This window comes from Seriola lalandi, unplaced genomic scaffold (assembly GCF_002814215.2).
Source record: "Seriola lalandi dorsalis isolate HSWRI2012SDOR001 ecotype SW California unplaced genomic scaffold, Sedor1 jcf7180002054297, whole genome shotgun sequence".
NCBI lineage: Eukaryota > Metazoa > Chordata > Actinopteri > Carangiformes > Carangidae > Seriola > Seriola lalandi.
This window is the reverse complement of record NW_019524850.1, coordinates 665,360-688,642: the sequence shown is the minus strand read 5'-3', so window position 1 is coordinate 688,642 and position 23,283 is coordinate 665,360. Positions and strand designations below refer to the sequence as shown.

At 39.5% G+C, this 23,283-nt stretch overlaps 2 protein-coding genes across 3 annotated transcripts; one reads left to right on the top strand and one right to left on the bottom strand.

The window, feature by feature from the left end:
* Positions 1 to 2,666, top strand: taf11 (TAF11 RNA polymerase II, TATA box binding protein (TBP)-associated factor). Of its 2 annotated transcripts, none has more exons than XM_023406231.2 (6): positions 1 to 247; positions 471 to 682; positions 1,216 to 1,346; positions 1,444 to 1,531; positions 1,627 to 1,723; positions 1,849 to 2,666. In XM_023406231.2, the coding sequence occupies exons 2-6, from the start codon at positions 512 to 514 to the stop codon at positions 1,977 to 1,979; spliced, it is 618 nt and encodes a 205-aa protein (XP_023261999.1). In that variant the 5' UTR covers positions 1 to 247; positions 471 to 511; the 3' UTR covers positions 1,980 to 2,666. The 2 variants fall into 2 exon arrangements, with proteins under 2 accessions (XP_023261999.1, XP_023262000.1); XM_023406232.2 differs by having other exon boundaries at positions 4 to 126.
* Position 2,667: 1 nt separating this feature from the next.
* On the bottom strand, positions 2,668 to 21,639 carry bltp3a (bridge-like lipid transfer protein family member 3A). The gene is made up of 21 exons (XM_023406230.2): positions 21,440 to 21,639; positions 18,251 to 18,413; positions 16,394 to 16,432; positions 16,053 to 16,144; positions 15,744 to 15,933; positions 15,244 to 15,384; positions 14,947 to 15,117; positions 14,053 to 14,233; positions 13,769 to 13,855; positions 12,958 to 13,128; positions 12,207 to 12,352; positions 10,865 to 11,006; positions 10,358 to 10,551; positions 9,045 to 10,267; positions 8,726 to 8,910; positions 8,501 to 8,640; positions 8,154 to 8,304; positions 6,953 to 7,218; positions 6,490 to 6,598; positions 6,223 to 6,293; positions 2,668 to 5,533 (listed from the first exon to the last, which is right to left on the bottom strand). The coding sequence occupies exons 1-21, from the start codon at positions 21,481 to 21,483 to the stop codon at positions 5,417 to 5,419; spliced, it is 4,023 nt and encodes a 1,340-aa protein (XP_023261998.1). The 5' UTR covers positions 21,484 to 21,639; the 3' UTR covers positions 2,668 to 5,416.
* Positions 21,640 to 23,283: the final 1,644 nt, after the last annotated feature.

The window sequence follows — 23,283 nt, the reverse complement described above, 5'->3', positions numbered from 1 at the left end:
AAATAGTTTACTACGCTATCGAAAATTAGCATTTTGGTGCTATCATTCGACTTAGGCTGATTGTGATTTGCTTACATTGGATTTCTTGTAATAGCAGAGGAAGTCTTGTGTATTTACTAAAAAAAGGTAATGTGAATGCATCATGTGTTTGCCGCTTTATTAAGTAGCGTCAGTTACTCAGCTAACATTAGCTTAACTCCACCATTAGCTGTTGCTGCTGTTTTGTTGACGCCTGGCTGCAGAGAAGGTAGGTGCATGTTTTATACGCATTTTCATCCAGTTTATGATACAAATGTGACAGTTAACGGAAACACGTATACTATGTGCTGATGCTTCTCAGGTAGGTGGCTAAAAGATTTGCAATGTAACGTTTGCATCAGACTTGAGCTGGGTGTAGAAGCTATCATTACAGCTATCCAACCAAACGTGTAACTTAACTCATCATCTACCTAAACTATTTTTTTCCTCAGAATTTGTTGCTGTCAGCTACGGTTAGAGGCAGTGAGTAATTATGGCCGACCCTGCACGGATCAAAGCTGAGGATGCATCCGAGAGGACGACTTCTGCTTCCGCGGAGCATCCTAAATCAGAGGAAACTGAAGATGTACCTGCCACATCAAACCCCACACATGAAAACAAAGACTCGTCCTCGCAAGACCAGTCCAAACAGGAGGTTAAATCTGTGAGTTCTGGAGCTTACTTTCTCAAACATCAGAGGAGGCGGTGGGGTTCATATTACAGGACTTGTGGTCTGTGCCAGTGTTTTACACAACTGTAGAAGAAGGAGTATAGAAATTCAAACATTGTTTATATTTTGAGAAAAATACACAAATATTCCCTCATTTCCTACTTACCGATGCAAGTTTGGAAGGAAGTCGGTGTTTGGGGAGAGAAAAACAAATATAAACAAAGGTTTTGGAGGCCAGTTGCAGTGGAGGCAATATTTACATTTTGTATGGATTTATAAAATAATTGACCGTGTGTATGAAATGGACCTGGGACTATAACACCAGCGTAACCTATGTAGCATGTACCAGTATAATAATTATTATAGTCAAAGTTAAATCTCTCTATAACCTTAAATGAATTATAAAATATGAAATTTGAGTATTTAAGTGAACGTTATCTTGGCAATATTCACGTGTTCATGTGGTTTTTGTAAGGGCATCTCTTGTTTTTTAGTTGCTATAAACAATCTTATCTTCCACTGTGAAGGAAACAGCAGGTGGAGAAGATGAGGAAGAAGGAACCTCTAGCCAGCCTAGTTCCAAAAGACTGAAGGTGGAACCAGAGAAGAAGAAGGAGAAGCGCCACAAGGTTGATGAAGATGAAATACAAAAGATGCAGTAAGATTGAAATTTTTATCCAAAATTTTCAATAAATTGCATTGGTCTAATCCTGCTGAACCTAACCATCATCCCCTGTTTTTCCTGTGTCTTAAAGGGTTCTGGTGTCATCCTTTTCTGAAGAGCAACTGAATCGCTATGAGATGTACAGACGGTCTGCCTTTCCTAAGGCTGCTATTAAGAGGGTAAGCTGTTAGTGAACATTGACAAAGTGCTTTTAAATCTTTTAAACTTTTCTATTTGTTTCATGTAATTTTTTTTTTTTTTTTACTTTTTCTAGCTGATCCAGTCCATAACAGGATCATCAGTGTCCCAGAATGTAGTAATTGCCATGTCTGGTATTTCCAAGGTTTTTGCTGGGGAAATTGTTGAGGAAGGTGGGTGGCAGACTTCGACAAAATAATTTCAAATACATAAATAAATAAGCCAAGTTTTTATTTGTCTCCTTTTCCCCCTGCAGTTTACATTTTTACTGTCATGTCATTTGTCTTTGTCCTTGCAGCACTGGATGTTTGTGAGAAATGGGGAGATACACCACCTCTACAACCCAAACACATGAGGGAAGCAGTGAGGAGGCTGAAGAGCCGAGATCAGATTCCTAACACCAAGTACAAGAATATTCTCTTTCACTGAGACACCAGTGTTTTACACATTATAGGAATGATGGAGACAGAGGACTGCCTGTGATGGTGAAACCACTGTAACCACACAGCAACCAACTGGGCAGAGATTATTTTCTACTACCTGATTAAGCTCAGTATTGACTGTATTATTGAAGAAAGGTCAAGGCAGCAGTAAAGTAGACCTGGCATTCAACTCTAATTGTCAAGGTAAATGCTTGATGCAACACACAGTTCATTCAGTCAGTCTTTGTTAAGGACACAACTAATGGGGTCCATAGCAAGGCATAAAATTATATACATATATTAAGGTTGTAAATACAATTTTATACTTGAAAATCTAGTGTTTTGTTCTTGTGCCTCAGTTATTTTGGATTAAGGCTTTTCAAGCTCATGTTTTTTTAAGAGGAAATGAAATTGGTTTAAATGAGGTGATAATGACAATCAAACATTTTTCCAGATTTATAGGACAGTTGTTTTTGTCTCATAATTTAGCTCATCTCTCGTATTCTAGGCTTGTGAAATCAAATTTATATGTTCATGTTTTATTTTGGAAATATGTAGACTTTTTTTTATTGAGGTTAAAGGCAAACAAACTACGGATCACACTAGTAAAATAACTGTAATGAGCAGTAACATACAATGTTTGTACATCTTCAGAATTGCATTTTATATTAAAACACAAAGACAGAACTGAAAAGTGTTCAGCAATTAATCATTTATTCTTTCACTTTTAAAATATTTTTCACATACTAGCTTTGGTTCACAGAACCAAGTTTATATTAGTCTCAATGAAGTGGTAAAGACAATACAAAATTCAATGTAATTCTACACAACTGACAAAAAAATGTCCACAGGGGCTTCAACATCTGCGTCACTTAGGAAGATTTCAAAAGGACTCCTCATCAAGCCTTTGAAGTCATATACATCTAAACAAGTGCAATTTCCAGTGAATTTACTACACGAGTGCAAGTAATCCACAAGGCATAACTATACAACACTTCAGTTCATGCACCTAGAGAGAGAACAACACACACTTTGAAGTGAGTCCTGCTTCACTCTCTGTCCATCTTTTCCTTTTTGCATGGCACACTGGGTAAGGGTTATGGAAACCCTGGCCTGCTCTAGAGTGCAAAGGAAGTGTAGTGAACAGGTATCAGAGCACCAGTTTGTCAGCAGATTATGGTTGCTACTTAACACTGAGGCCTGACTGAGGACATAAACTGGGCAAACTTTACAGCTACATGTTGGATCCAGCATGGGACGTTCGATTTCGTACCACCATATCTTTGTTTACGAAGGCCATGCAAAAACATAAAACACCAAAAGCTGAGAAGAAGATCACAACTATAAGTGATACTGAGGTTAAAGGGCAGTATGTATCTCTGCTATAATCACACTGACAGAATGGGGATGTTGAGTCCACATGCAGTTGAGGGGAAACCACTAAACCTGATAGACAGGTAAATCATTTTTCGTGACATTAGTCATCTTAAGAATTCCACATCAAAAATGTGTAGTGTTACCGTTCTTTGTCATGTTTTTGGTTTAACACAAGCTCTCTTTCTATTGCTTAAATATTTTACATTCCTCTTTAAGACTGATAATCTGGCATTCATAGCTTGCAAGGCAACCAAAGATAAAATGAAATACTAATATTTAGAATGAGGAGTGCTCTGGCAATTCACAGCCACCAGAGGGCTCCTGAGCACACAATGGAAGTCAAAGATAGCTGTAACAGCTTTGCAACCATGAAAACAGATAATCGTACCACCAAAGGCAAAACACTAAACCACTGATTTAACAATAGAACATTTGTACATAAAATGAAGCTGACAAAGAGGTCTTCTTAAAGAAAGCATTCATAAAATTAATGTTATGCTGTTAAACAGTCCGTGTGAGTAACAAATCCATCATTGTCTGAATTCATGCATATAACAGATTTATGCATGGATAAAGGAAAGTGACAGAAATTTAAACTGGCAACTGGCCTGAGAGATAAACTCTGCAGCAGATCAGGGTTGAAGATAGTGAAATATATCAGTTTTTGTAGTGAATTTGGTAACATACACAAAACACTGTATACATCAACAGTGCCATCAGTACCATAGATTTTTAAAATGTCACTTTTTGATTGATATGGCTTCAATATACTGTGGTGAATCTAACAAAAATAAATATACACAAGTTAAACAACATACACAGTGAACTAAACAGTCCATTATGTCTGATCACTACACATGATAACAGTGTACAGAGGTAATAACACTAGCAGTCTGAGTTGTTTCCTGGCAAGCTACAAAGCAAGTTTCAAGAAGGTCAAGTATTATATCTCTGGTTGCTGGTATAATCCCAAACCTCTTTAAAACCAGAGAGTTAGAGTGAAAAGACTAATACTGAAGCTACTGTGCAACCCTCTCTCCACAGCAACACAGGGAGAGAATAAAAGGCGTGTCTTATTTTTTTGTGGACTTTCAACCACTGAGAACATTGTTTCACAGTACAAAAGAAGCATGACCAACATTTCACAACTCAAAGGATAATATAACACTGGGGAATGATTCAACACGCTTTTTAAAGAATGGTGAGAACTTGATAAGAGTGTAACCATTCCACCCTGGTGATAAAGCAACCAAGGTAGAAACTGAGATGCATCAGTCTCTCCATGGAAGCAGTAGGGTTCTGCTTTTTTTTTTTCTTAAAAAAAAAAAGTGCATCTTTTTTCCTACCTTTTACATCACATTTGCAACAACAGCTGATAATATTTTTAATACTTTTTAAATGAAAAGAAACACATGGATCTATTGTATTTTACACTTAAACAGAGGTACTCTACATTACTAAGTATAGCCTTATGACTACCTGTAAATGTGCTGTGTGTAAATTAGCACTGTTCACAAAGCATGCTTGACAGTGACTTCTTCTCTGATGGACTAGCAGCTGTCTGGCAGTGTCAGTGCATGTGAAGAGGAGGGTTTGGCATGTGCTTGACTTAAGGTTTCCATAACACAAATCATGAAGTGGAGAGAATTAAAGCTTTATGAAATTTACCCTTGCATGCTGTGTGACAAACACTGAAACCACACAATGAGTTTACTATCCACACTGATTTGAGTGAGAAATAACCAGGATAATTTGTGTTTAGTATGGCAGTAAGGAATATCTAGACTGCCCGATTAAAAAGTAGTACCAGTAATGTACCTATTAATTAGTTCACCAGGTTCCCCTAATTGTTGTAACGGCTCTTTTGTTATTTTATGAGTAGCATGATATAGGAAGTGGGAAGTGATCCAAAGCCACAACTTGGACTCTTTTTTTTTTTTTTTCCCAAACATGTCCAATGCCCGGACATGCTCGGCATGACTCTTGCTGGTTCCTGACATTCATCCCGATACATCCGATCACAATCCCTCAGCAGGAGCAGTGTTGTAGCAGGTTCAGAGGTGAAGCTCAGAGAGTAAATGTGGGGTCATACTTTCTGACTTCCAGAAGGAGGCGCTCTCTGTCACTGACGGCCTGTGTGAGGGCAGCCTGGGCATCAGAAAGCTGCGACTCCAGAGTTTGACTCTGAAAGTGCAGGATCATTGGATTGGTTAGTTCCAGGTACAGTGAAGGCGTGCTATGGTTAGGTGCTACACACCAAGTGGACAGATATCAGATTCTGACTGAAAGCAACAGGTGAAATTACAATACCATTACACAATCTTGTGTACTTAAGTCTCATCTCTGCTTTGTCTATCCTACAGCTGATAAGTAACAGGACACCAGCATTACAGCTATATTTAAAATAATATAATTACTTTTATACTGGATTTAAAACATGAGTAGAAACTAATTTGAATGAATCTAACTCAATTGCAGTTTGAATATCTTCATCTGGCCATTAAAAATGTAGGAGAACAAAAAAGTTTAGACAGAGGTTTCCACAGCCTTGTAGTTGATTCATTGCTGTTAGCTCCAAAATATGTTAGGAAGCAGTGTGCTGAGTTAACACTTGACATTTCATACAAATTACAAATATTATTTATTCATTGGATCCCTAGAATGACAATAAAGGCTTTATAAATTAATAACACTAACACTTAAAATTTAAGTGTATAATATATTTTATCATAAAAATAGTTTTTAAGGGGCCTACTCTCTATACTTAATTGTTTAGATATTTTCTAGTATTTAGAAAATCCTGGCTACGGCCCCACCTACAGATACAATAAACTTAAGCACACAAGTATACGGTTGTATTAGTTCTCCCCTACCTCGCTCTGCTGTGGAACACTGCAGGAACTGTGTGTGTTGTCTGGGCCAGCCCCGGGAGCACCTGCTGAGGCTGTAATCGAAAAGGAAATAGTGAAGATTACTTTCTGTTCATCTTTCTGTAAATGTGTTACAGATGCTGTCAGCTTGAGTGCTTGTGGTTTTTACGGTTCATGATCCTGCTGGTAACTGCGTGTATCGATAACACCGTCAAGCATTACATTTGTTATAGTGCACAAAATGAAACAAAATGTTTTTCTCTTGTCCACCTTTGAGCCTCATGATGCCATCTTCAGCGCGCTCAAGCAGAAGCTGATCTACAATGAATGTGGCTGGGACAGGTTGAGGGGCAGTGGGGTAGTTTCTAGGGCCATCATCCTTAAAAAAAACAAGAAGGGATCCTGTTACATCACACACTACCACGTACGTCAACACTGGCTACCCATTACTTCTGCATGTCTTTTACTCTATGAGATTACAGTCTGCCCAAAGATTCAATTCAATTTACTTTTAATTACCAGAATAATCCACTTAGTGTCACTGTGCTCTACGGAGTACTAGGTCACATATTAAAAACAAATTCAATTCAGTGGATTCACAGAATGGATTTTTCTCAAAAGTCTTTTGTGAGGAAAACATTCTTACATCCAATCTACATGTTAAGTATTTAAACATTTTCATTTAACATCTTATAATGAGCAAATTCAAAATTAGTTGAATGCGACAACCCACCTTCATAGTGATGGTGATGTTTCTCAGGTGTAATTTCATTGGCTGACCATCAACACTGAATTCATCTTCGAGAAAAGGCCCAATGTTAGTCACTGTGGAGGCTAACAACTCTGCGTGGCAGTCTTGCACTCTCACATCCAAGAAACCCACAGACTCGGCCAGAGCAGAGTGTCGGGCTGCAGATGGACCCATTTCTGCTCGCATGCGCACAACTGGAGAACCCCTGCTACCGTGCCTATACTGCTTCTGGACTGGTCCACCTGGAGCTGCAGGAACAAAGGAGAAGGCACATTTGTAAACAATGTGGGCACTTCACACTGCAACCAGTTACTGCAGGCTTGCCACACTGACTGATCAGGTTCTTTCTTGTGTTGAGACGATGTGCAACATTGGAGTAACTACATTTTGATTTGGAGGCATTTATACAACAGAAGACAAAGTATTATCCCATTTTTGTGATTATATTTAACTCACCTATGATGACAAAGAGAATAGAGATCAGGCAATATTTTACATGATATCTGAGCGATTTTTTCCCCCACCACTAAAAAAAATGTATTTGACTTGGATGTTTGATGGTCTCAACTTCATCTGCTGAAGGGCGAAACTTCTGTGCTCACCTTAAATTGCTGTGAAAATGTGGACATACATGATTGTGTGGCATCCCATCTAGTTTGGAGCCAATTATGATCCAGTATGTATATGCGAGGTGAAAACGTGAAACCTCGAGTGCATATACACTGAAAATTGACTTTCCATTGAAGTAGGAGACATCTGCATTCAGCAGTTTAACTATTACTAATTTTCAAAATGAAAAATATTTCATTGAGGAAGAAGGAGTAAATGTAAGAACGTTTAATTATGAAATTTAACTTTAAAAAAACACAGACACAAACTATGTTTACAAGCAGAGCATTTTTATATGTATTAAAATACATCTGTCGGTATATCTGGATCTTTAACTACACTTCAAGTTGCTGCAGAAGCCCATGGACCAGGATTGATTTACATTTTTTGCCCTTTTTCTAAAGGCCATCCAAAATACTAATTTAAATATAGGCTCTTCTAGAATATGATTAGCAACTCATTGATAAGCCACCAATAAAGTGGTGCTGTATATGACTAGTAAGACAGACAGATTAGAATTTTCCAAGAGTTTGTCATCAGAAATTTTCAGTGTGTATATAGTAATCCGGTTTACCTTGTATGAGACCAGTCAGCAAGTCAGATACCCTGACATTGCCCAACTGCACAGGGCTCAGATTTTGGGCTTCCACAGCCACAACTTGGTCTTCTCCCTTTACTTCCATGGTACAGGCCGTTCCACTCATGATCAGCAACAACACTGAACACTGTAACAACAGCACAATTAAGTCACATAAAAACCTGTGCAGATTCAGATTTGAAGAGAAGGTTTGAATTGAATTGTTAAAATGATTGATGACAAGTTTTTAATTGTTCTTTAAGGTATTACTTTGTTCGGGCACATAACTCCTATGATAAATGCAATCTATCCATGATATCTGTTACATGAGGGTAGTAACCCACCATGTCCTGAGACACATCCTCAGTGCTTTGGGACAGGGAGCTGCTGAGATCAGCAGATGAACCACCCTCTGTCCCTGGGGCTGGGCTGCTCTGGCTGCCTGCTGGCGTGTTGTTGGGACGCATGGACTCCATACCCGACTCTGGAAACATAAGAGAAACTTATAGTAGATGTCACCTGTGTAACTTGGAAGCATTTGGAAGCAAACTTGGAAGCATTTTAAGTACCTGAGTCCATGAGAACAACAAAATTGTCGCTGATATCACTATCCACAGATAGATTTTCATCAGGTAGGCTGCCTTCCAGGATAGCACTATCAAATGAATGCTGGGAAGGCGATTGTTTCATGGACTGGTGGCGCAGGCTGGCAGCCAACGAGGGGGAGGACTCATCGGAGCGCTGGACCTGTTCCCTGTGAACACACACATAAAACATACACAGAGTCGTTAAGAGACAGCCAGTTAAAGCATGTGGTGCACAGTATGGCACCCAGACACTAACAATATTATGTTGCCAACAGCCCAGCAGGACAGCACTAGCACTTACTTTGCCTGTGGACTGAACAATTTGCTCATTCCTGAGCCACGACTCAGGATGCTAAACGCATCTTTTGTTATTGAAAACGCCCCTTTGGTCAGGTCCAGCGAGGCACTGATGGCATCTTTGGTCACATCCTTGGTGACGTTAATGGCGCTTGACAGCTCTCCCTCCAGGCTAAAGGTGGATGGCTCACGGGAAATGGCAGGGGAGTGTCCAGGTGAGAGGGGAGGTGAGAGGACAGTGTCCTCCTGTTGTGTTGTCAAACCACCCCCCTCCGGGCCCTCCTCCACAGCCTCACATGCCTCCTCCACCACCCCATCTTGTTCATCCTGATCAGACGCAGTGGCAGCTCTATTGTTGGAGGAGAGGCCATTTTTCAAACCACTGTCCTCCAGGACCCCATCTGCAGAGTTATGAGTCGGGGAGATGTCAGAGTCTGTCATGCTGGGGCTGTCTGTCTCTGGGGTGTGGGGGACCTCTTCCTCTGGCTCTGAGGAGACTGGTGGCAACAGGAGACCCAGTTCTGCCGAGTCCACCAGAAGGGCAACACAAACAGTAGTGGGTTTTGTCTTCTGGCCATGAGCCTGTTTAACATCTCGTAGATCCCGGCCCAACTCTGCCCCCAACCGAGCCATGGCGTCCTTCATTCTCAGCAGTGCTACATATTGGTAGTGGTTGAGCCACAATTTTACTGGAGTGATGGTGTGAGCCAGGAAGTGGATAGAGGCAAGCGAAGCCTCGTCCTGTTCTGGAGAAGGCTGGTGGGCTCTGCTGGGACTGGAGGAGGAAGATGATGAACCACTTCTAAAGGCAGCGGGCTGACACATCCACACAGACATGGCAAAGGGCTCAACAAAAGGCTGGGTCCTGCCTTTGGGGAATCGCCGAGCTCCATCAAAACCTAGGGTTACACGCGACAGACTGAGAGACCAGACATCCTGGGATCGTAGCTGCTTTCTGTCTAGAGGCTGGGGTTCCGTCTCTTGAGAGTGATGGTGGAAAGCGGATGGAGTAGGGTGGAAGGCACTCAGGTCTCTGGGGTAAGGGCAGGGTGGTGTAGGTTGGAAGAAAGAGCAGCTGGCAAACTTGTCATAGATAGTGTTGAGGTCAGCTCTGGAGCCATGGGGGCAGTGGCGAGTGTTGCTGAGAACCATCTGGGGTACAGTAACAGACAGGGACTGTGGACGCTCTGGATGGTCCAATATGGAAGAATCCAAGGGAATTATCAGCTATAGAAAATAACATAAATAACAATTTACATGACTTAGAGACAAACACAAACACAAATACTTTAGATTCAAAAAAAGTTGTGCATTCACCTTAAGCTGAGATGCATCCATGCGGATGTCTAAGTGCTCTTCAGCCTTGCTACTGTCTTGCAAATGGTAGAAAGCTTTGACTTGGTCAAGAGTGTGCAGTAGGCCCCTGGAAAAAAGATTGATCCACAGCACACTGGCTGGGTCCACACACAGCTGCAGGCTGTTTAACTGGGCGTACAGGTTTGAGGTGGGTACTGGGTGAAGGAGAGAAGGAAAAGTAACTATGACACAAACAATCTTAATATTAACAAACAACCAAGAAACAAATTCCACTTCAGTAAATGCTGATAACACTGAAAAATAGCCAATAAGTTGGCCTTCTGTGATGTAAATGTAACAAGGCAGAAAAACATAAACTGATCTGCTTTACAACACAGAATATTAATAAAACAGGGTTGTACTGTAATAAAAAAAAATAATAAAAAAAAATCTTACAGCACAATATGCTAGTAAAACTGACATACATTTCTCATTAGATTGTGTGATAAAAACACAGTTGTATGATACCTGATAGACTGGGGTTGTCAGGAAAGTAGTATTCAGTAAACTGTAGATGAACTGCTGGTACGCTGTCCGGCAAACGCAGAGCTTTACGGTTACAGGATAATAAAGACTGAGTCTTCTTGTTCTGACGGCACCTTGTAGACACCTGAATGTTCAAGTGAAGAGGTTATAAATAGCGGTGGAAACATCACTAAATATAGGATTAATTTTTTTATTTATCTACTTCATTAAAGACCCAATAAGTAAATCACTCATAAAAAGTAGAAGCATATTGCCGAAAACAGTACTAAATCACCTGAGTCTGAACATCACTGACTTCCTGTCACAATCTGAAGGTGGAGACCTAGACATATACAGAATTTCCCCGGGGTGTCTCTTGTTCTATCAAATGAGGAACTACAAGCATCTTAAACTCAAAATAACACTGGAAATGTTACTTTTGTGATGAAGGGTGTGAATTTTCCAAAGTGAAAATGCAGAACCGGCCTGAGAGCACGAGGCACGAGCTTTCTCAGTCTTAAATGAAAGGCACCGGAGCAGCCAAGTGAAGTGATATATGGGATTATTCTATTCCCACTGAGGTACAGTAATACAGTAGTAATTTATCTTTTTTGTTTCCTACTGAATAAGGCTGTGGTTTTTAGTACAGCAATTGCATGATAACTCTTTTGTTACAGGGGCAATTTGATACCAAACATTTTCAGGTCATTGCATCAATATGTCAAGTCCGCCATCAGATCAAACATATCAGAGGGCTGATCTGAAAGAGACTTCTGCTCCCTCTGTAACGACTGCCAGGCAGATGCCTCCAAGGATGATTATGTGACACTCCTTTTTAGCAATTGAGCTAACTGCAAGTGATGAGCATACTGCAGCACATGACACTAATGTAAGCTGGCTAGCTTACTGTGGAGGTAAGCTTTTGAGGAGGAGCACGGTATTAACTTTATTTTCTTCTTAAAAATTATAATGTCATCAACTTTCATTTTGAGGCTCTATCTTGCTAAGGTTGTGACTATAACATGATTAATCTATATCTGCAGTATATTTAGTGTTAAAAACATGTAAAGATACACTATTGTCACAGAAAAGGACCTTTAAACAACTAACCATCCTATCTATACTGTCATGTATATCAATACCATCCATAACTGCAGCGATGTCCAAAACCTGCACTATCTTGTCACTGCTAAAATGTTTGGATTTTAAGGGAACTTCTAGCCTTGCCACAGATACTGCCTGACTGCTACCACTGAGGAACATTACAACAACATCCTTGATCCATTTATTGAGTAAAGCTTCTGTTAGAGCAGGTAAATCAAATCAGCTGATGATAAAAGCTTGCCTGGTGAATGTCCACGTCATCCATTCTGACCACCACACAGCTAGATCGCAGCCTCTTCAGCGAAGACCCTTTAGGAGCTGTCATAGAGTTCCTGCTGGTTGCCTGCTCTTTGTCAGAGGGGGTTGACTTAGGACTAGACTGTCCATCTAAAGCACGTAAATGGGAGAGTAAACACTCAGTGACAAGCTAAAATAGCCTGCTTCCAGAGGAGCAAGAACAAAACACGGGTGTTCAAACATATTCTAACAGATTAAGTTTTGTGTCGGATCATAAAATGCCACTGTTATTGAAACATATGTCGACTTGTATGTTGAATGGGGTCATTCCCTTATTGTTACCCCTGTGTACCAGTTCTCAGTTCTATTATGTTATTTATGTTTTTCTGAGTGCATCTATATAGTTTCAAAGTTTTAAAATAATCCTAAATCAAAGTCCATTTACTAGCTTTTTACGTGGCACAGTCTTCCTCAGCACATGGAGTTTGCCCAGTTGCCATGGAGATGGACTTATTGACATACTTGTTGGTACTAAAGTTACTTACACATGTCAACAGTTCCATCTCCTGACAACTGACCAAATTTGTAGTAAGTGGACTTTGAACTTTAACTGTTTAGTCAAAACACCCCCTTCTTATGTCAAGATTATTTTCATGGTTCATTGAATCTGTATAATTTTGTCTGTTCAGCAATGAAGAAGAAACAAATGAATTTCTATAAAAAGAGAAACCTTTATGTTAATGCTGCATTCCTACCTTGAGCTGTCTTTGCAGGAGAGTCCTTGGCTGGATGGGGCACCTCAGTATGTGGCCCTGGGAACCCAGAAGCATCTACTCTCCTATGGTACTCCTGCAGCAGCTTCCCAGCCCACTGGGCCTGAGCCTCCATGGCTCCACTGTGGCGCTCCCAGTGTCGACACCCATCAGCTATATTAGAGAAGTATCAAAAGTTAGTTATGATTAAGCCGTCATTCTAGACTGACTAATTTAGAAATTACAATTTGTTTTGGTGTAAATATTTTTTTAAATAACTAACTGTAGCTAAACAAATAGATTTGGTAATTAATCGTCCTAAAAAGTCTAAATAAATACTATAAGTAAATGACTATTTATGTATTTAAAACTTAAAAGCAAATTCCTAAAATTCCACGAGTGTTAATTTAATAGGAAAACAACATGGGTGCAATACACAATAAAATGTATTAAAGCAAGAGTTTCAAAGCCAGTATTCATACATAAACAGTATATAAACTTGTACTGTGTTAATATAGTAATTTTCCTCTTTTCATATTCTCTTCAAAAGTCTTAAACAAACAGAATAGCAAAATAAAAGCTTTTTTTCTAACTTTGTTTAATTGACCATAATGGGCTTCAAGGGTGACCCTGCTGTTCTACTTTCTACTTCAGGAATTCCACAAAGAATAAAGGCACTAGGCACACTCTCCTGAGCCATTAGTCTGCTTGAATAGTAATCCTCCTAACAGCTAGTCCTGACTGAATGCTGTGGTTTCAGTGGGAGCAGTGCAAAGCCTCAGGGTAAACTGCAAGGACCAGTCATCACACTCACCAGGTCTGTGGATGGGATAGTAGTCAAACCCTAGCTTTCTGAAGGTCAGCTGCATCGCACCCTGCAAGCCCGGCGGGGGAGGCTCATCTATGGAACATCACATTACAGCTGTCAAAAACCACCTTCACAGAAATCATCCTTCAAATATTGAGCATTGTATGTAAGTAAGGATTACTTTGAGCACACAATCTTAGCTTTATGAAGCACAAATATACTCGAGTTTCAAGAGAATTAAGACGACCTGTTGATAACTTTTGGGACATGGTGAACTCTTCCCAACTAACCTTCATCCATTGAAGAACTATCGTTGCATACGTGTAAGTCCAAGCGGGATATGAAGGTGTGGTAAGAAGACTCCTTGACATCATAGAGCTCAAAGTATTGACTCATGTTGCTGGGGGTGCCAGTAGGAGCAGGTGGGGGCTCTGTCCACAGGCTGTGGAGGCCAGGAGACGGAGGAGCAGTCTAAACAACAGAAATAGGAAAACTTATCAGAATTAAGAAAAACAAATTTGTAACAGAAATTTCAAAGGGGAACAAAACAAGCTTGAACTATAATGTATAGGAAACATATCCAGAAATAGTCTGGTGCCAATTAATTTTCTAGTTAAAAGCTCTTGAGTCTTGGCATCACCTTGAGAGGATACCGAATTAATGAATATTTGCAAATTTGGAGTCCATCTTATTTATTTATGTATCATGTAGAGACAAGCTACGAAAATTTGCTGAAAGTGCTGTTGTGGGGCTTTCACACAGCATTTCATTCATGTCTGAGGACTTTAACTTAAAAATAAAAAAAAGGAACAAAAATGAGTTGGGATAAAAATCACTTTACATGTAATACTAGTCTATAATAATAGTTTAAGTGACTATCACTAGATTCGTATTTTTTTAGTAGCCTGGGTCATTTTTCTTGTATTTTGGGTTCATGGCAGCTTTATACTTAAAGTTACATTGACAAAATGGTGAGTCTGGTTTATAGTTGAGTTTGTGGTGAAAAAGATTGTATTTTCCAATATCAAATTAATTAAAATGTATGCAGAAACAACAATTCTTGAGAGACATGACTTGTGATTGTTTAAGCTTGGATGTTTTAAGGTTAAAAATGGCTTAGAAATTCCATTAAACATATGCAGTCTGTAATTACAAAACATAACATCTCAACAAGGAGGCAGGACCTGCAGGGATTCAGCAGTCATGTTCTTCCTCTGCTGGGCAGACTTCTCCATGGCCTCACTGAGAGATTTGGCATAATGGATGATGGCCTTGAGTTGAGAGTCCGTCAGCACCCACAGCAGGTCATCCAGAATGAAAAGCAGCTTAGATGCCAACACATTGCAGTCCTTTATCTAGATAGAACAATGAAGACGTAAAGACTAGGGACAAATCATTTGTAATTTAGATGAGTTCACATTTGTGATCTTTAACCAATTCCATGACAGAACAGGAAATGAAAGGTAGAAACACAGCCCTACTCTGCGTTTTAGAGCAATGCGAATTCGTCCTTGGTTAGTGATGAGACGTAACGGGGTGCTACCAAGGTCCTGATCATCACTCTCAATGGCATCTGCCTCGATTCGCAGACTCTGCCAGTTGATTTCTTTGAATGTCAAAACCTGATTGAAACAAGAATCATATGAAACCATTCAACTGTGATTAAACACAAAAACACTATGAGTCAAAAAACACACAGTTTTCTGACATATGGAATGATTGATACTGCTGACATTTTCTTTTTAGACACAAAGAAAAGGCGGCAGATGCATTTCCTTCTAAGTGGATTACAAGATCTCATTAAGAAAGCTTATTCATCTTGATATAGTCCCTCCAGCTAATAAAGACCAAAACAATTGGCTGATTAACTGATTTACAGAAGGTTAATGAGCATGCATGGTTTCTGTGGTAGGATACAACTCTTAGACAGAGCAGTGTTAAAGCAGGGTGAGGAGAGAGATGAAAGTGCGTTGCACTGTACCTCTCCTCTCTTTGGGTCGGTGACGCGGGTGTAGCGGAGGTCACTGCGCTGCCATTTGGGGTTGAGGCTGTTGCCTTGTAGCTGCCAGAGCTCAAAGGAGGCGTGGAAGGCACGAGCCTGCACCTTAATGGTGATGGAGTTGATCCTCACAGACATGCCCTCCACCACTTTCTCAGCAAAGCCATATTCACTGGAAATACACAATGTAAACATGAGTGAAGGCACCGCTCACCATGTACATGATGTGTGATGTAGTGTGGAACTCATCATCAGATATGTCAGCTTAACTCAAGATTTATGCAGGCTTACCTCTGGCCTGCTGTAATAGCTATAGGAGAGGGGCCATTGGGTGGACGCGGCTCTTCACATGTCCTCATCTCTACCTCTACTTTATCCAAGAACTGCACAAAAGAGGAAACAGTGCCATTGAGCAAAGATAAAAAAAGAGGAGGCCTAATATTTTCTGATGATAACAGCAAAAACAATACAACCTATGGAGCAGTATAACAAGACAGTAAAATAACAAAATGGGGCACTGCTAGAGTTATGCCAAAGTTAGGTTATTTTTGGATTAAAAGACGAGGGGGAAGCTTAGTGTTAAATAAATGTGTAAGAACTCTGGAGGAGGACAGAAACAACATCATTCTTACCAGGCAGATGGGGCTTGTTTTCAACTTTGTCCATTGTATCTGAAAAGAAAGGACAGCAAGGTCAACAAAGTCAGACACAAACACTTGCCAAAGCATTCTGAACTGTTTATCATTCACTGGGCGCAAGGGCACAGTGAGCATCAAGCTCCCACATCATGACGCAGGGGCTACAACAATAACTGTCATGCTGTTTTATCTGGAGTCATACTGACTTTGCTGCTCAACAAATAGCTAACACTGCTCATAATAATAATAACCCTAACAGGGTTAACAATTATAAAAAGAAGAAGACAAGACTAAAGTCCCACCAAGGTATTCCACAAAAGCCAGTTTATAAAATGCATTTTTATAACCGACTTAAAACATGACAACATTTTTCCCAGCCCAGTCTCCTCAGTTCAGTTCTAGGGACTCTAGAAGTAAAAGCACTTAAAGGCCTTAAATCTTCAGGCTCGACTCTGAAACACCAGTAAGATATCATCTGAGGATGATGACTACTAGCTAATATGAACTAAAGAGATCTGTGATGTACACTAACAATTTAAAAGTTAATGTAGTAATTGTAGTTATTCATTTTTTGGTATTAAAGATCTTGTGGCATCATTCTGAATAAGCCAAAGGCATGCAAATCACTTTTTTTTTTACCAATTTTAAAGGACAGAGCAATACATTAGTCTATAGATGTGATATTTTGATGGCTGGTTGCATAGATGCATAGATGGTTTTTAAGTTTTCAGAAGGAAGGCTTTGATCGTAATGATATTCATTAGCTAAAAGGAATTAGGCTGCATTACTTCACACTTCATCTACATCTAAACTAGACCTTTAACAGAAAGTTCTGTTTTATTTGCATTTAGCTTCAGATAGTCTTGAGCCATTGAGCTGTAAATGTCTTGGGATCCCAACAACAAAAGGGTGTTTGTATAGAATAATAGAACAGTTCAAGACATCTGGGTTTTCAAATTAAGGCTTCTTTAAGAGAAGTACGCCTTGGCCATTTCTGAAATTAGGAGATTTTTTACTGAGTCTATTGACTATACCACAAACCTCATTATTAAGATAAAGTTAAAACAAGATTGATACACAAATATTACTGGTAAAGCTGTAAATTGTAATGGACTTGGATATTTAGTGAGAAAAAGCATCATACAGTACAGCTGCAGGCATAATACATATATACAGTACATACATACATACATACATACATACATATATATATATATATATATATATATATATAATACTGTGACAATGTTAAGAAAACATTTGATTCCTACTTTAAAGCCACCTTTAATGAAACTCTAGGAGAAACTGAGGTTCAGGAGATTAAAATATATATATTATGTGTAAAATTCACTTTATTAACTATAGGAATATTATTCCTGAACTTTAAACAAACTGTGTTGTACATGTAGTATTATTGGGATTATTTGGGAACACAAACCAGCCATCCTGATAGCTCAATGTACAACAGCCAGTATATCTCAGGATCACAATAGCCTCTGGCCTTTTCTGCCTCTCTGAATCATGGCTTGCCTTTCTATTACCAACAACCGGTTCTGGTCTGAAGAATCATCGTCCTCAGCAGCGCCTCTAGCAAAGTTAATCTCTGTGGTACTGCCACTGATCATTTCCTCTACGATTCTACACACTCTCAATTTCAAAAGAGAGCTCTTTGGCTTTAATAAAATAAAAAAAATTTATTTAGTTTGAAAATGAACAAGGAGACAATAACCAAACTGAAATAATTCATGTAGCATTTCTTTACCATTTTTGTGTTTCAATAGTCTTCTCAGAAAAGGGAGGGAGCCCCTAGAGAGCAGCTACACAGTCAGGTTTGACCAGTTAATAACCTACCCTGATGGCGGCTTTGTTGCAGTAGACCCGAGTGACAGCCAGCCAGGTAGGCAGGTCAAGCATGTTCTGCAGAACCTCTTCATCAAGCTCAAGGTTGGACAGCTGCCCCTCCCCCTTCAGCGTGCTCAGATTGATCTTGTCTGGGGACAGGTTCTTGGTGAACCTGAGGAAGGGAACCAGATAAACTGTTAAAATAAACTGTTTTAATGTGAAAACACACAGGAGTTCAGTATAACTTTTACCAGGGAAACGCCAGCATACGTCACTGATGATGCGGGAGACAAAAATGAATTATGCAGCTTGGCTAAGATGCGTTTGAAGGAGTGCAAACGAATGAGTCATCATGAGAAACCATAGCAGCCACAGCTGTACTCCCCATCTAGGTTAAATGTCTGCTAATGTAGCAAGCTGCAACAGTCAGGACTAGGCTACGACCGTACACAGGATAAATATAACAGAAATTGTAGCTAATTGATTTGATAAGTATTTTAATTTCACGTACACCACATGACTGAGCAATGCTGTAACAAATCCCTGTGACATTTCAGACATCAGCCAAGAGACACTGATGAAAGAGCCATAGATTAAGTGCCATACAAGAAAGCTACAGTGTGGCTCACAGTTTCAAGACATGTGAATGTAGTCAAACTTGTTAAGACTTTTAACACTGTTAAAACTAATACTATGCTGCACCTGATAAACCTGATGAGCCAGTGAAAATGTAAGCTTCCCTTTAGTGTTGAGCAACAAAATAACGGCTCCATTTCTACTGTTGACAAAACCTGAGGCATTGTTTTCCTAAAATTAACATTTCATATTCACTCACAGTCTCTAAGGGCCTTTAATGAGTCAACTGTGAGGTACAGAGCTAGCCAGCCTGTCTGAAAACACAAAACAGCTTTGACTCAACTTTTGCATTTTTGAACAATTGCCTTTTGGATTGGCAGATAAGAATATAAAGAAGTGATTTAATGGTGTACATGGTTAAGACCAACAATAGAGCAAAGAATATAGTGGTTCTTTTTTTGTAAATCTAACAATTTTGGCTAATTGCTGAGATTAGCATGGTTTAAAAAGTGCAGAAATTCCAGAGCTTATCAAAGGCAATAAAGAAGTCATTGTACAAACACGGGCAAAAGCACAACTTTGTGGTTTTACAATTGAGTAAAACCAAAACTGCTCTGAAACACATAACATGCAAGGATCAGACTTGAAATCATCAATTTAAACCCATCAATCCCCCAGAAGTCCACTGTGTGTAAGTTTTAGGTTCCATCTGTATATTTACAGCAAAACATACAGTGGCTGTGGACTTGGACCAAAATTCCTGCCATTAACAGAGATGTACTACAGGTAGGGACAGGTTACAACTGATGATATGATCTCGTCATCTTCCTGCCTGTGTTAAAAATGATGAGTATTATTATTAAGTGTATTACTGCTACACTGGGTCGCCCACTAATAAAGATATAATAAAACTAGCACGGAATGATAGAATATAATTAAATTTTTGCTGAAAAGAAAACCGAAGATATCATAGGACTATGAAGCTCATTTCCTATCAAAGAGCGAGCTCTAACCTACAACCATGGATATATTATTAGACCCACAACATTAATGTGCTTGCATGTCTAGCTTTCAAGTATGTGTCCACTGTGTCCTATCTGGTGCAAATAATTGTTTTAATTATTCAGTGACAAAGGCAACAGAGACAAGGAGAACAACAGTGAGTCGAAGGGATTTAGCACACACCTATTGTCCAGGCACATGATCAACTTAAGCCTTTACCCCATCTAGCTGGGGAAAGAGAGACCTTTTCAACACATGTCAACATTGCTCTCTCACCCATATTAATTTCTTCACTTGTCAGCTGTGCCAAACTGAGAGCAACAGAAAACATGACACATTTAATCAATAAAACCTAAAAAAAAAAAAGAAAAAAAAGGAATTGTAGGTAGGAATAGAAAGTTTTATGTCTCCTGAGCAGCAGCATAACATATGGAGGAAGTGAGACAAGGTGTAGACAGAGAACTGCAGCCAGATATGCAGGAGATGCTGAAGCTGACGAGAAAGCAGTATTTGCTTATGTATAGCAAGGAGTGAGAGGGAATAAATGTTGCTGAAAAAGACCGTAAACTGTAGGAGCATAACTGAGCAGTCTGATAGTAAACGTCAGCTGACAATTTTCATTCATTCATGTACAATAGGCCAAACAGTTTTCAAGATATAAATATGTAAAACACTAAATTACTCCCTTCATATCTGACTCTATCTAGAAAATCTTTTCTTTCTTTTTGCTTGAGGAGATGTCAATGTTTGCTGTACTGGGGTGAAGACAGGAATTATGTTTATGAATTATTGTAGATAGATAGATAGATAGATAGATAGATAGATAGATAGATAGATAGATAGATAGATAAATGCTATATTTGTCTGGTCAACAGTCAAAAACAAAAAGCTATTGAGTGTACTTTTATAGAAAACTGGCAAACTAGTACATATTCACATTGGAGAAGCTAGAACTTGTGATTTTTTTTCGATTATCACAATTGCCATCAAAGTTAATTGTCTGTCAAAGGATTAATAGATTTGTCAAGTAATCACTTCGGCCCAAGGGTGCAGGCTGGTTACAGTGGGGAACCACAGGGGTCCATCAAGAAATTTTTGCCACAGGGAGGTTAATCCAGACAGACAGGTGGATGGATAGAGGTATAGATAGAAATGGCTAAAAAGAAAGGATGCCACTTCAGATACATTCCCAATGTAAAGTAACTATAATACTGAGGGCCTTAGACCGATAAGTGATATAAAAAGACAGAGAAGAGCTTTTTCAACAGTGACGATGGGTAGTAGGCCCATTACCAAAGCAAGTAGGCTATACAGACTATCGTGCCTTTAAGAACACACATTGATAAACTAGGAAAAGTAATGTAGTTAACATTATCTGTCTCGTCCAGATTGAGGTGGTTTGCTGCGTTCACTGTCCCTGTCAAGCCTCCTAACGTTATTCTCATGGGGCTGTTACAACATGTGGCGTTGCGCTTGATGGTTTGCTGTGAGTAAATCGATGCAGCTACATGTAGATGGCAAATACTGGCGAACTAACGTTTGCTGTGTTATATTCAGAAACGTTAACACCATCATCCAGCTGGGCTAACTGGCTAACACAAAGCCAAAGATGACACTTACCTTGACAAATGTTTCAGAATTTGCTTTTTAATAATTCCGGCCATTTCTGCTAGCGTTCGTGTCGTACCGGTAGCAGCAGTTCTCCCTCTTAAATAAACATATACTAGCTTGCAGGCACCTCCATACTGTACATAGCACTAGCTGTGTGCATCTTGTTAGCCGCTGCTGGCAGAGCACAGCCTAGCTGCTATGTCGCCAAACACCGGACAGCAGCTGAAACCCCCCTTCTTCAAACACTCATACTCACACACACACACACACACACACACACACACACACACACACACACACACACACACACACACACACACTTCTCCAGCAGAAAAACACAACGCTGCCATCTGCTGGATATTCAGGGGAAGACAGGTGGGCGGAGAATCCAACCAGTTATGACAAAATATTTAATAATACAGTACAGTTAAAAATGAAAATGACACTACTGTAAAGCGAAAGTTGTGTGTTTTAAAATTATATCTAGTCAGGAAGTCTCGAGGCACATGGTCGTATTAACTAGTCATGTTAACTCTGTTTTTTTGTAGAGGAAATAATTGTCAGACCTATTGAAAATGCAAATAATTGTTGGTTGCTGCCTTACAGTACTGTAAGGCCCTGTCACAGTATTTCTGACTGTTTACTTGGCATACATAAGAATTAAAGCATTTTGATTTGATTTTCAACTTTACAACTTAAAATGAGCGAAAACAATTAAGTTCTTAAAACTAGCTTTTGACACAGAGTCCCTCTTTGAGACCAGGACCACAAACGAGGGATTAATCATATTAAGCCTTGAGCTACTGGGGCCCCTGGGAGTCTGGGGCCCACCACTAAAAGGACAATATAAACTTTACATTTTATCATTCTAGATTATACTGCGCTCACATGGCGCTTTTCCTAAATAAAATTATGTTTCAACAAACTGCCACAACCTGAGTAACATAAAATGTGTGTACCACCCATCTGTTTTTTCAGTGTGTTTGTTGCATTTTCAATTTGCATTTCAGGGGGAAAAAAAGAAATATTGCAAAAACATTTTTGGGTGAAGTGGAAAAGTTGGTCTATCGATACAGGCATAATGCGACAAAGTACAATGGAAACAACAGTGCACGCAAACATCAGATCTCTATGGAGTATAATGAGGTGTCTGTAGGGTTCCACAAACGTAAGCTTTTTAAAGTTTTATAGCATCCTGTGTAGTTTTTCTGACAGCTTTACACACTACACAAAAGGATCCAGAGTTTGAGACAATGCATGTGGAGTACAATCAGTTGAAAACATCAGCCCTGACTCCAGAGGGTTAATACATGACACAAAGGTAAATGGCATATTTCCATTACACTTTCTAAGTTGCTTTCCATAGTTTGTGGCTTGATTGGCAGTATTTTAATTATGTCAACTCATTGCTCTCGTCTCTTCTGCAATGTTTAATGGCATGAGCTGTGTGGTTCATTTGGATGGGAACCAGACTATACAGAAAACCTGGATCCAGTTAGTATTCTAGTATAAGAGTCTTGGATGGTCTGTGGGTCTCTAAGCAAAATGTGCACTATGCATGATGGGAACTTGGAGGCAACAGCAAAGTTTTGGCCACGGGCCCACAAACAGGTCAATCTGGTCATGTAAATAGAACACCTGCAACAAGTAGAGGTATTCCCATTGCTCATTTTCCAGCGACAAATACAACATTGCAAATCAAAGAAGAAATTTATACAGAAATACAGTGGTGCGCAAGAGTTTAGTCACTCCTGAGCAAATTACATATTTTATTAATTTCTTAAGTGAAAAGAAGTAAATACAACCCCTGCCAATGCACTGTTGCCTTATATTTCATGAACTTACAAAACAGA